The sequence below is a fragment of the Indicator indicator genome, chromosome Z (assembly GCF_027791375.1).
Source record: "Indicator indicator isolate 239-I01 chromosome Z, UM_Iind_1.1, whole genome shotgun sequence".
Taxonomy (NCBI): domain Eukaryota; kingdom Metazoa; phylum Chordata; class Aves; order Piciformes; family Indicatoridae; genus Indicator; species Indicator indicator.
This window is the reverse complement of record NC_072053.1, coordinates 12,046,232-12,058,432: the sequence shown is the minus strand read 5'-3', so window position 1 is coordinate 12,058,432 and position 12,201 is coordinate 12,046,232. Positions and strand designations below refer to the sequence as shown.

At 45.7% G+C, this 12,201-nt stretch overlaps 1 protein-coding gene across 1 annotated transcript in view; it reads right to left on the bottom strand.

The window, feature by feature from the left end:
- Positions 1-6,109: 6,109 nt before the first annotated feature.
- Positions 6,110-12,201, bottom strand: part of LOXHD1 (lipoxygenase homology PLAT domains 1) — a 169,460-nt gene continuing 163,368 nt past the window's right edge. Inside the window, exons 38-40 of the mRNA XM_054397236.1 lie at positions 11,710-11,848; positions 10,148-10,309; positions 6,110-6,590 (exon numbers count right to left, since the gene is read on the bottom strand). Of these exons, the coding sequence (XP_054253211.1) occupies positions 6,110-6,590; positions 10,148-10,309; positions 11,710-11,848 (782 nt within the window). The remainder of the gene's footprint in view (positions 6,591-10,147; positions 10,310-11,709; positions 11,849-12,201) is intronic.

Genomic DNA, 12,201 nt, shown 5'->3' with positions numbered 1-12,201 from the left:
ATATAAACCATTGCCCCTTGTTCTACTAGTGTAAACCCTTCTAAACAGACCCTCCCCAGCCTTCCTGTAGGTCCCCTTCTGATATTGAAATATTGCCATAAGGTCTCTGTGGTGCCTTCTCTTTTCCAGGCTGAACAGTCCCCATTCTCTCAGCCTGTTTTCATAGGAGAGGTGCCCCAGCCTCTGATAATGTTTGTGGCCTTCTTCTGGGCCCACTCCAGCAGTTCTATGTTCCTCCTGTGTTGGTTGCCCTAGCGCTGGACACAATACTCCAAGTGAGGTCTCACCAGAGCAGAGTATCACAGTATCCCAGTATCCTAGTATATCAGAGGTTGGAAGGGACCTCAAGAGATCATCAGGTTGAACCACCCTGCCAGAGCAGGATCACTTAGGGTAGTCTGCACAGGAACACATCCAGGTGGGTTTTGAAAGTCTCCGGAGAAGGAGACTCCACAACCCCCCTCGGGAACCTCTTCCAGTGCTCTGTTACCCTCACTGTAAAGAAGTTTCTCCTCATGTTGAGCTGAAATCTTCTCTGTTCAAGTTTCAACCCCTTGTTCCTTGTCTTATCACTGTGAACCACCAAAAAGAGCCTGGCCCCCTCCGCTTGACACCCACCTCTCAGATATTTATAGACATTGATCAGATCCCCTCTCAGTCTTCTCTTCTCCAGACTAAAGAGCCCCAGGGATCTCAGTCTCTCTTCATAGGGGAGATGCTCAAGTCCCCTCATCATCCTCGTGGCTCTCTGTTGGATTCTCTCCGGCAGGTCTCTGTCTCTCTTGAACACAGGAGCCCAAAACCGGACACAGTATTCCAGCAGTGGTCTCAGCAGGGCAGAATAGAGAGGTAGAAGAACTTCCCTAGACCTGCTGGACACCTTTCTTGATGCATCCCAGGGTCCCATTGGCTCTCTTGGCCACAAGAGCACATTGTTCCATGGAGAACTTGCTGTCCAGCAGCACTCCAAGGTCTTTCTCTGTGGAGCTGCTTTCCAGCGGGGCAGCCCCTAACCTGTCCTGGTGCCTGTTGTTATTTCTCCCCAGCTGTAGGACCTTGCACTTGTCCTTATTAAACTTCAGGAGCTTTGCCTGCACCCAGCTCTCCAGCCTGTCCAGGTCACGTTGGAGTGGCAGCTCTCCCAATCTGTTGGCCACACTTCTTTTAGTGCAGCCCAGGATGCAATTGGCCTTCTGGGCTGCAAGTGTGCTTTGTCCAGTTTCTCATCAACCAGTACCCCCAAGTTCTTTTCTGCAGGGCTGCTCTCAATTTCACCATCCCCCAAAGATAAGGATTTCTTTCTCCTCTTTGCCCCAGATTGTGTGGACCAGGAAGCTGTCTCACTGCACTCAAGCACTGGAAGCATGGAACAATTTTTGGCTGGTGAGCTGATCGGGATCAACACCGGGTCCGCTGCGCCTGCTTTGGCATCTTTCTCTTTTCGTTTCTTTTCGGGGTTTGCGGGTCGGAAGGACCCCTGGCAGAGAGCGACAACCAGCGGTCGTCCTCTCGCGTGCCTGCTCGGGATTGTGACGTCAGCCGCGGGAATTTTTAAAACCTGGCGTTTGACACCATCCCCCACAGCAAACTCCTGGCAAAGCTGTCAGCCTGTGGCTTGGACAGGAGCTCTCTGTGCTGGGTTAGGAACTGGCTGGAGGGCCAGGCCCAGAGAGTGATGGTGAATGGTGCCACTCCCAGCTGGCAGCCTGTCACTAGTGGTGTCCCCCAGGGATCAGTGCTGGGCCCCATCCTGTTCAATATCTTTATTGATGATCTGGATGAGGGGATTGAGTCCATCAGCAGTAAATTTGCGGATGACACCAAGTTAGGAGCAGGTGTTGATCTGTTAGAAGGTAGAAGGGCTCTGCAGAGGGACCTTGACAGGCTGGACAGAGTCCAACAGGATGGCATTCAACAAATCCAAGTGCCGGGTGCTGCCCTTCGGCCACAACAACCCCATGCAGAGCTACAGGCTGGGGTCAGAGTGGCTGGAGAGCAGCCAGGTGGAAAGGGACCTGGGGGTACTGGTTGACAGGCGCCCGAACATGAGCCAGCAGTGTGCCCAGGTGGCCAAGAAGGCCAATGGCATCCTGGCCTGCATCAGGCATAGTGTGGCCAGCAGGAGCAGGGAGGTCATTGTACCCCTGTACACAGCACTGGTTAGGCCACACCTTGAGTACTATGTCCAGTTCTGGGCCCCTCAGTTTAGGAAAGATGTTGAATTGCTGGAGCATGTCCAGAGAAGGGCAATGAGGCTGGGGAGAGGCCTTGAGCACAAGTCCTATGAGGAGAGGCTGAGGGAGCTGGGACTGTTTAGCCTGGAGAAGAGGAGGCTCAGGGGAGACCTCATTGCTGTCTACAACTACCTGAAGGGAGGTTGTAGCCAGGAGGGGTTTGGTCTCTTCTCCCAGGCAACCAGCACCAGAACAAGAGGACACAGTCTCAAGCTGCGCCAGGGGAGGTTTAGGCTGGAGGTGAGGAGAAAGTTCTTCACAGAGAGAGTGGTTGGCCATTGGAATGGGCTGCCCAGGGAGGTGGTGGAGTCACCATCCCTGGAGGTGTTCAAGAGGGGATTGGACGTGACACTTGGTGCCATGGTTTAGATAGTCATGAGGTTTAGGGTGACAGGTTGGACTCGATGATCTTTGAGGTCTCTTCCAACCTTCTTGATTCTATGATTCTATGATTCTATGATTCTATGAATATAGGCCCCATGTCTGTTACAGTGAATATGCTCAGGAGTTCACAGGGGGTAAAATGCTGCAATACAGTGATGTTATGAAACCAGTGTCTCTGATATCTGCACTCCAAGTGAGTGTGACTGGAGTCAACTGGAAACACTGGGACTATGTATTTTAATGGAAAAACCTCCTATTTCACTGCAGCACACTTTCCTCTAGAAATGGGATGAATCTATTGACAAGCTCTAGTAGGACTGGGTGGGAGGGAAAGCAAAGGGATCAAAAGCCAGAGCCTTTTTTTGTTTCAAAACGCTAAATGGGGAGCTGCTGCTTTGCAATGACACTGCATAAGCATAACAAAAGCAGATTCCCCAGACTCTTCTCATGGGACATCATCACTGCCTAGAGAGCCCGAGGTCCATCCCAACAGTGTGCCATGGATTCAACATGCCTGCTGATGCCAGCACACACCTTCAGTCCTCCTGAGGTTAATTCTTCTCCTCCTGTGAGTTCCTAGTCCCTGGTTCAGTCTGCAGTGAGGAGGAGGAATATAGCCAGCAAAGGCTTCTATCATTAATCCTATTAGTGAGTAGTTGATCATTGATGAGGTTGATTACTGAGCTCAGTTAAGCAAAGAGCAGTTTGCTCTTCTCCAAAACCATCAGTTACAATAAAGGCTTCTAAAATGAATTAGACTGAGCTATTACTTGCAAGCTGGCATTGGCAGCCCTGAATAACCTCACGTTTCTTTGGTGGTGCCTGCTGTGGAAAATAAAGGTGCAGTACTTCCCTGGTAGGGCTTTGGTGGGATGCTGCAGCTTCCAAACATCCAGCACCATCTGCAATATGTACTCCTGGTTTACAATCACTAGCCCTTGATGGGAACTCCGTTGCCCATGAGCAGGCAGGGATTCAGCAGCAAACATACACGTCCTAGGACTGTCATGTTCCAGTGGAATGTTTGTAGTCAGGACTTGGTGGGTTTGACCCACCCTTGACCCATTTGATTTCCATTTGCACAAAATGCTTGTTTAGAACAAAGCCAGGTGCCAAGGACTGTCGCATTACAGGTCAGATCCCAGCATCTGCCTGTCTGAAAGCATCAGGACTCTCACTGAAATTTAGGCAAAATTACTTTTGCCTCTCTTTTTCCCAGTGCCCCAATAAGGACTTGCACTGAAACAGATTCAGAAAGTCAAAACGATAAATATATTTAATTTATTAAAGCAACAGATACAACAGATCTGGGACTGCTGGTAAATGTGCAGACTGCAAGTGGTGGAGCTCAAGTTACTAATAAGTCCTGGGTAGCATCCAACAAAGTCAGAGATGCAAATCTTTGAAATGGTGCTAGTATATAATAGTAACAATAATGCAGCAAAAGTTAAGCTGTGTGTTGGATGTGCAGTTCTTACTGAGAAGGCATCCCTGTGTTGGGTGGAAGAAAGGGAGCACAGCCTGATGACCATTCTCGTTTCTGCTAAATACAGCTTTTCATTCATTGACAGGTGTTCCTCTTGTGTTTTTTTAGATCCTAACACCTGTTCCCCCTGCCCTCTAGGTGATGCTTAGCATGATTTGGGTGGAAAGCAAAGTAACATAATGATGTATGTTAGGCAAGTACTCTGTTTGGCTCATTGTCATATCGAGGGGTGTCAACTTCAGTGTTAAAACTGCAGTTAATTAGGCAAAGGTCTTTGCCTTTGAAATCTATTTTGAAGCTGCGTATTTTGCTGTTTGAGCCTTGCTTCATTCACAAGTCTCCCACCTTCAGCTGCTTGGCAGGCCAGCTTCATCGATATTCATTTTCAGAGATAACATAAACATCTCTTGGTGGTAGGCATCTTGTCCTTTCTCCAGTAGCACACCAAATTAACCTGCATTCCTGCCACACAGAAAGATGGACAGATATTCCCCAAGGTACTGCACCTGGGTCACGGAAATCCCAAGTACAGATATAGGACAGGCAATGAGTGGATTGAGAGCAGTATGCAGGGAAGGACTTGGAGATAAAGGTGAATCAAAACCTAGACATGAGCTGGCAACATGCACTTGCAACCCAGAAGGCCTTTCACTTAATAGTGGGCCCTACAAAAAAGATGGGGAGGGACTCTTTATCGCAGTGTAGTGATAGAACAAGGACTAATGGCTTTAAACTGAAAGAAGGTAGATTTAAATTAAATATTAGGAAGAAATTTTTTACAGTGAAGCTGGTGAGACACTGGAACGGGTGGCCTAGAAATGGTAGATGCCCAATCCCTGGATGTGTTCAAGTCCAAGTTAGATGGGGCTTTGAGCAACCTGATTGACTTAAAGGTGTCCCTGTCCATGGCAGGGGAGGTGGAAATAGAGGGATGGTCCCTTCCAACCTGAACCACTCTATGGTTCTATGAATATCAGCTTCTGGGGGAATGACCTCTTCTAGGACACAGGTGGGCTAGGAAGAGGGTCTTCTCACAACAGCTCAGATACGATCCTTTGTCGTCCGAAAGATTTGTGATACTGCTGTGCTTCCTGGGGAGGGAAATGGGGCTCCAGAAGCATTCCTTGTTGGTATCTGTCAAGATGTGTGCAGCTGGGAAGACCTCATCTAAAGAAGTGCTGGCCATTATTGCAGCCAGGAACCCCCTTCTCCATCAAATTAAAAATCAGAGCAGCAGTTTGTATTAAAAGACAAAAACTATAATGAATGGCAGCTGCTCTGAAACAGACTTGATATTCAGGCCATATATGGTAAGATTATCCTGAGGCAGCTTTGAATAAGCTATTCACAGCTTCCTTGAAGTGGAATTGATTACCTCTTAGGTCTTTTGCTCTGGCTTCCATCACAGATCCCAGCCCTGAGCAGACCCAGATGAATTCAGGCTGGTCTGGCTTGAGAGGAGGAAAGTCCATGTGTGGAAAACACCCCACAGATACCACATCTTGAGTCCTTCCCAATCTGCCTGCAGAAAGCCCTGCTGTGTCCACTACTTTTGATGAGATGCCTTCTGGTGGTATGCATGCACGTGCATGGACAGTGTTCACTGTTGCCACAAGTGGGAAAACCTGGGATCTCCAAGCACAGTTTGCTTAAATATATCTTATCCTCTTTACTCATCTAGAAGAGAAACCCATCAGTGGTGCAAGCCCGCAGCTGTGGAAGGGCAAAGCACTGAAAACAGGAAATGGCATTTGAGCCATTTAAGAAAAGTTTATGGCTCTGCCAGTCATGGATTTTAATAATAAATAAGCGAGAAATTTATTTATTTCATTCACAATATGCACTTAAAAAAAAAAAAGTGTAGTTTTTCCAAAATGTTAACCCCAGAAGTATGATCTTGCTAATGAAAATCTCTCGATATAAAAGGCAGCATTTTAAAAAGTGAAACACCATATAAAATAATGCAATGAGAAAAATGTGCATGCAGAAGTGTCTGAAGCCCTCCTCAGTACCTAGGAAAAAGTTCCCTCCAGATTAACCCATCACCCCTCTTTTCATCTAGCCACTTCCCACAAGGAAATATGGTGGTCACACCAGTTGCAGAGTTGGTGATCTCCACCCGTTCCACCAGCCAGCCTGGTGCCAGGCCGGTGTTGTCATGCTCAATCCGGACTTTTTTTAGCTCCCCCATGTCCAGAGTCTCCAGGTAAAACCTGTTGGTTTTGCCTCGCTCAAAGAGGTTCCTGAACTTCTGCTTCAGCGCCCGCTTTCCCGAATCCCCGTTCAACCCAAAGATGGTGATGAACACATTGGCATCGGTCCCTGCACCCTTTTCAAAGCCTGTGACCACTATGGTCTCATATTTGACTGGCACCAAGCTCCGGGCTTTGCTGGCAAAGCTCTCGATAACCTTGGCACACTCAAAGACTTTGTAGTCCCGTCTCTTGTAACGCAGAGGGATTTTCACATTGCATCTGAAAAAGTATCTGCCAAAGGAAAATTATCAGCATGTTAGTGGTATGAATGACCACTTCATTTGGCAAAGGTTATGGCCTGGGCATAGAGTCATAAATCATAGAAACGTTCTAGTTGGAAGAGACCCTTTAAAATCATCAGATCCAACAATTAGCTCAGTGCTACTAGGTTACCATTAAACCATGTTCCTCAGCATCACATCCACACGTCTTCTAAATACCTGCAGGGATGGTGACTCCACCACTCCCCTGGGCAGCTTCTTCCAGTACTTGACAACTATTCTAGTGTAGATGTTTTTCTTAATATCCAACGAAACCTCCCCTGGTCAGCCTGAGGCTTTTTCAGCTTGTACTGTTGCTTCTTACTTGAAAGAAGAGGCCAACCCCCACCTCACTACAACGTCCTTTCAGGTAGTTGTAGAGAGTGATAAGGTCTCCCCCTTTTCTCCTGGTTAAACTCCAGTTCCCTCAGCTGTTCCTCACAGGGCTTGTGCTCTAGATCCTTCACCAGATTTGATACAAAGCTTCACTACCTCTAGTAGTGAGGAGCCCAAAATTGAAGAAAGTATGGGAGGTGTGGCCACACCAGTGCTGAGTACAGAGCAACAATCATGTCCCTGATTCTACTTGTCACATGATTCCTCATGCATGCCACCATGCTGTCGGCCTTTTTGGCTACCTGGGCACACTGCTGGCTCCTGTTCAGCTGGCTGCTGGCCAACACCCTCAAGCTCCTTTCAGCTGGGCAGTTTTCCAGCCACTCTTTTCCAAGCCTGTAGCGTTGCATGTGGTTGTTGTGACTCAAGGGAGGGACCCAGCATTTGGCTTTGTTGAACCTCTTACCATCGCCCTTGGCCCATCAATCCAGACTGCCTAGATTCCTCTATATCCTCCCTATCTTCAAGCAGGTTGACACAGCCATCTAACTTGGTGCCATCTGCAAACTCATTGGGGCTGTCCTCGATACCCTTGTAAAGGTCACTGATAAAGACATTAAAGAGGACTGGCCTTGCTACAGAGCCCTGGGGAACACCACTTGTGTCTGGTCATCAAATAGACTTAACTCTGTTTACCACCACTCCTTGGGCCTGGCCATCCAAGCAGTTTTTTACCTAGTAAAGCCTATGCTCACTCAAGCCACTAGAACCCAAGTTTCTCCAGGAGAATGCTGTGGGAAAGAGTCTCCCTGCCCATGGCAAGGGGGTTGGAACTAGATGATCCTTGAGGTCCCTTCCAACCCTAAAAATTCTACGATTCTAAGCTTTACTAAAATTTGTGTAGACAACATCTACAGCCTTTCCCTCATCCACTAAGCAGGTCACCTTGTCATGGAAAGAGATCTATTAGTCAAGCAGGACCATGCTACTAAATTGCCCAATATTAATTTTGTTTCAGTATTTTTTCATATCTATCTTAATACCAGAGCTTCTTTTTAGAAAGATAGCCATGGCCAAATGTTGCAACTGCAACTGGCAAGTCCTTCATCTCTCCAGAAAGCCAAGGATACCCTGCATATGCCAGCGTTGGTATGGGGCATCTGTCACCTCTTTTGCCTCTGTAATGGCATGTCTGTTTACAGACCCACTAAAGCAAGACAAGCAATCAGACCCACAGAAAAAGGGAATGGGAAAGATAGGGAGGAGTAGAAGTTTTAAAGCCCTCTTTTCCTCATCTAGATTACCTAGCCCAACTTTAAACAGGCAAAAAAAAATCATTGAGCACAGAAATTATAGGTACCAGATGCTGGAAGCCTCTGGCTCTGCAGTGCTGTCTCTGATAATGTGCAGGGCACACAGAGCAGGTCCATAAATTGCAGTGTACCTGGCACCCAGCCATGGGCTGGAGCACTCCACTTTTAATGATGTATTTCATTTCCAATGATGCAGATCACTTCCAAATGAGCTTTTTCCCCTCCTCCCCTCTGCCAAACTGTAGTAGGTTTTCCTGGAAAGTGTGTAGCTGGATTTCTGTGCATGTGTGTAAAACAAACACCTGAAGGAAGAATTCCTGTGGTTCCAACAGTACTGTACTTAAGCACTTCCAACATTTTTGACATTTTCTGCAGCCAAAGTAAGGTATTCCTTTCTCTGGAAAGAAGCTTTGTAAATAAGAAATTCTGTTGGGAGTGAAATCTCAGGCTCAGAGACAGAAAAAGTGAATGGGAGTGGGTAGAGGGGTTGCCTCATGATAGTTTTGTTTCCTGAACTATGTAGTGTCTGATGGTCTGGAATTATAATGGATCATGGTAGTCTTTGTGAGGAGCAAGAACAAAAAGGATGACCTAGCCCTGAGACTTTCCAGAAAAATGTTTAGGACTAGGAATACTCGAAGTGAGACTTTATTTTCATGGTGCAATCTTTCACAGTTTATCATTTGCGGAACATACCCCTCTGTTAGGAGCTGTACTTGCAGGGCTGGAGCTCTGCTTCACTGTGATGACAGGCTGCAGACTTCACCAGTATCTCCTGGCTGCCCTCTTTAATTTAAAACAACTTCCTATAAAGTGAGGCTTTATAAGAAGGTCTTTGGGCCCTTTAAAACACACTGTTTCAGCAGTTTCAGCACACTCTCAATGAGTTTAATGCACAGATCTGATTGCACAGCTGGACTTCAAGAGTTCCAGGTTTTTACCCACCAGGAGAAAAGAACATGTTTTGATATATTATTGCCTGAGTTTTCATTCAGCAATCATTATTGTGGCTCTTCTACTGGCTGATTAATTTGCTAGAAGAGACTCTTAGCTTTTGAAAAAAACCCAACACAACCCTTCAAGGATTTCCTCTTATACACTCAATTGACTCATTTGGAACAAATGTCTTATATTTAGCAGTAATGGAAATATCATGGAGAAGAAAAGAAATCCACAGTTAACACTTTGGATATTCTCTCTGGAGAGCAGTTTGTTTTGCAAATGCATGATCTCCAGTTCCTGCACAGTCCCTTGTGCTATCTGCTCCCTGAGTTCTGAACATCACCCTTTCCAAAGATGGGCTCTGACCAAAGCATGTAAGACCTGATGTGCTCAGGGTTCTTCAGACGTTCATTTTTTTTGGCCATGGGAGGTTTCAGTCATACTCAAACCAGAGTAGCTGGGCTGCATGACTGCAACATTTCTAGTGCGTCTTTTGGAAAGTACCAGAAAGATCTCTCATCAAAGCTGGTCTGAATCAGAGATCCAGGCTTTCTCTTACTTTTCTTCTAGGAGCAATTTTTACAGGGCCAGTTTACACAGAATATCCTACAAACCCCTTAAATTTCAGCCAAAATACTTTTCACAAGTTGAGATGTTAGTTTGTCATAGCTGCAAGAAGTACTCAAGCTGTCTTGTTTATAAACCTATCTGCACATGCAAATGCTCTAACAACTCAGAAATTGCATGGGCAAGTCAGGCAGGGACATTCTGTACCCAACACACCAAACAGCAAGCTTAGCTTTCAGAAAGGGATGAAGATTTGGTAAGACTTTCTGCTATTGCTTACATCTGAAATGGTTCAAGAAGACACATGCAGAGCTGCTCAGCTTCTTCATGCCCTCCCAGAGGAGCTCCTTGTGGGTTAGAAGGCACTTACTTGTTGCAAAGCTCCATCTCCGTTACAATGATCTCTTGGACGTGCCAGAAGACATCAGCTTTTGCAGATGACTTCTTCCCATCTTTTGGACAGTGACCAACACAGATGGCTGCAATTTCACCAACGTTTTTTGAAGAAAACTGAAATGTGTCTGTTGCTCCCCTACAGGAGACAGGGAGGAGTTTCAGTTAGTGTGTTGAAGGCTGCCAGTGACTCGTCACACTCAACTCATATGGATATTAAGTAATTTGCACGTGGCTAGAACATAAACCTTCATTTAAAATAATTTGATTCAACCTACAATCATTCAACACAAAGTGTAATTTCTATGCTTAAATTTAGAATTTTCTCTGATTAGGGGTGACACTTTAAATTGTTGCCACTAGGACTTTCTAGGATAAACTTAAGCTGTTCCACATACAAAATCAATTTACCTCATTACAGATAAAGCTAAAGAATGACTAATTTTCCCTCCAGCACTTATTCATTCATCCCTGACAGATACTGTATCTGTTACACATCTACTCACAATAGATGTTTTAAATTTGCTAGTTCAGCCACCCTTCCTGAATCTCAGCTTGAAAACAGTTTAGAAAAACAATAGGTGTCTGTCCATCCCTTGGCTGGATTCCTGTCATGTCTCCTGTGTATCTTGTGTTAGGTTTATCTCCTTGGGCTGGTCTTTATTCCAACCTTCCTGGAGAGTGAGATCTTTAACTCCACTGTAGACATTATCAGCTTAAGGTCAGGAGGAAGCTCCTCCCAGTATTTCATGTTTCACATGAATTCTCAGTCATTCTTACTAGAGTCCACATCAGCTGTAATTTAACCTTCTCTTACAGAGCCATAAGAAAACCCTTTCCTCCCTGCAAAGCAACACAACAGCAGCAGTGTCCATGACTTTGAAGAGGTTCCTGTCTCCTAAGGGCATGCTGTGTCCTTCAACAAAGCATAAAACTCAGCACACTTCTGGAACACTTTGGTCCCACATGGGAAAAGGAATCTGCCCAGTGTTACACAGATGCACCTACAGCTCATCTGCGCACAAGGTTTTCCTCACACAACAGTGATCTTTCAGCGTCACCTCACAGATTTGTCTGGAAAGTCAAATTTGAGCAGTTCCGACAGCATTAAGCCTCCCACTATTTTTGTATACTTCCTGATTCCCAGTGCCAGTGAGATGCTGTAAAAGGCAATAAAAACACCTCCAGCTTCCTTCTGCTCATCCCAGCTCAAAAATAACAGCTTGCCCAGGGGCTCACCAGAAGCCCAATTGTATGTACTAATACTACAGGACATACACATGCACGTACATCATCTACATTTCCTTTAACCAAATGCTTTTTTTCTCAGCATTTTTAGATCTGCTGTGTGTTTGTCTGAGAGAAACTAAATTTACACCTTGCTTTGACTCCAGGTGAGAAGCCGTTAGGCTTTTTGGAAGGGGGATGAGAAACAGCATGGCACAAATCCAACTCTGTAAACCATCCTGGAGAAGAGGTGGTGTTTGTGGAAGACACAGATGATAGGGAGTTCTTCTAGCCCACCATCCTGTCCCATACCTTTCAAATCTCCTTTTCTTGGAGGAGTTTTCCATAAGGAATTCTTTTGAGCGGCCCAGTTTTCCTTCTAAGATAATCCAGATGTTTTCCTTTGTTTCTGCATCCTCTCTGTCGCTTGTTACTGTGACAATCTCATAGGCTTTAAAGCATAATTAACACACACGTTAACCAGAAAAGGAAGAGCTGATGGCCAGAAAGATCTCTTCATTTGGCGATCACTGTGCTTAAAAACTGTCTTCCTAATATTAGTCAAAGCACACAAGAAAGCATTTGCTAAATAAGGATGAAACCACACTGAAATCTGTGGGACTTTTGACTTCTATGTGCTTTGAATTTCATACAGGGATGCAATACATGAAAATATGAATACTGCTCAATCAGTTATCAAGAGTAAATGGAGCTGCTCTTGAACAAGCTGTGTCCAGCTGCCTGCTGTGCTAAGCACTCTCTTTATAATGCAGCCTAAATACTGCAGTTTTTACACCACCGTTC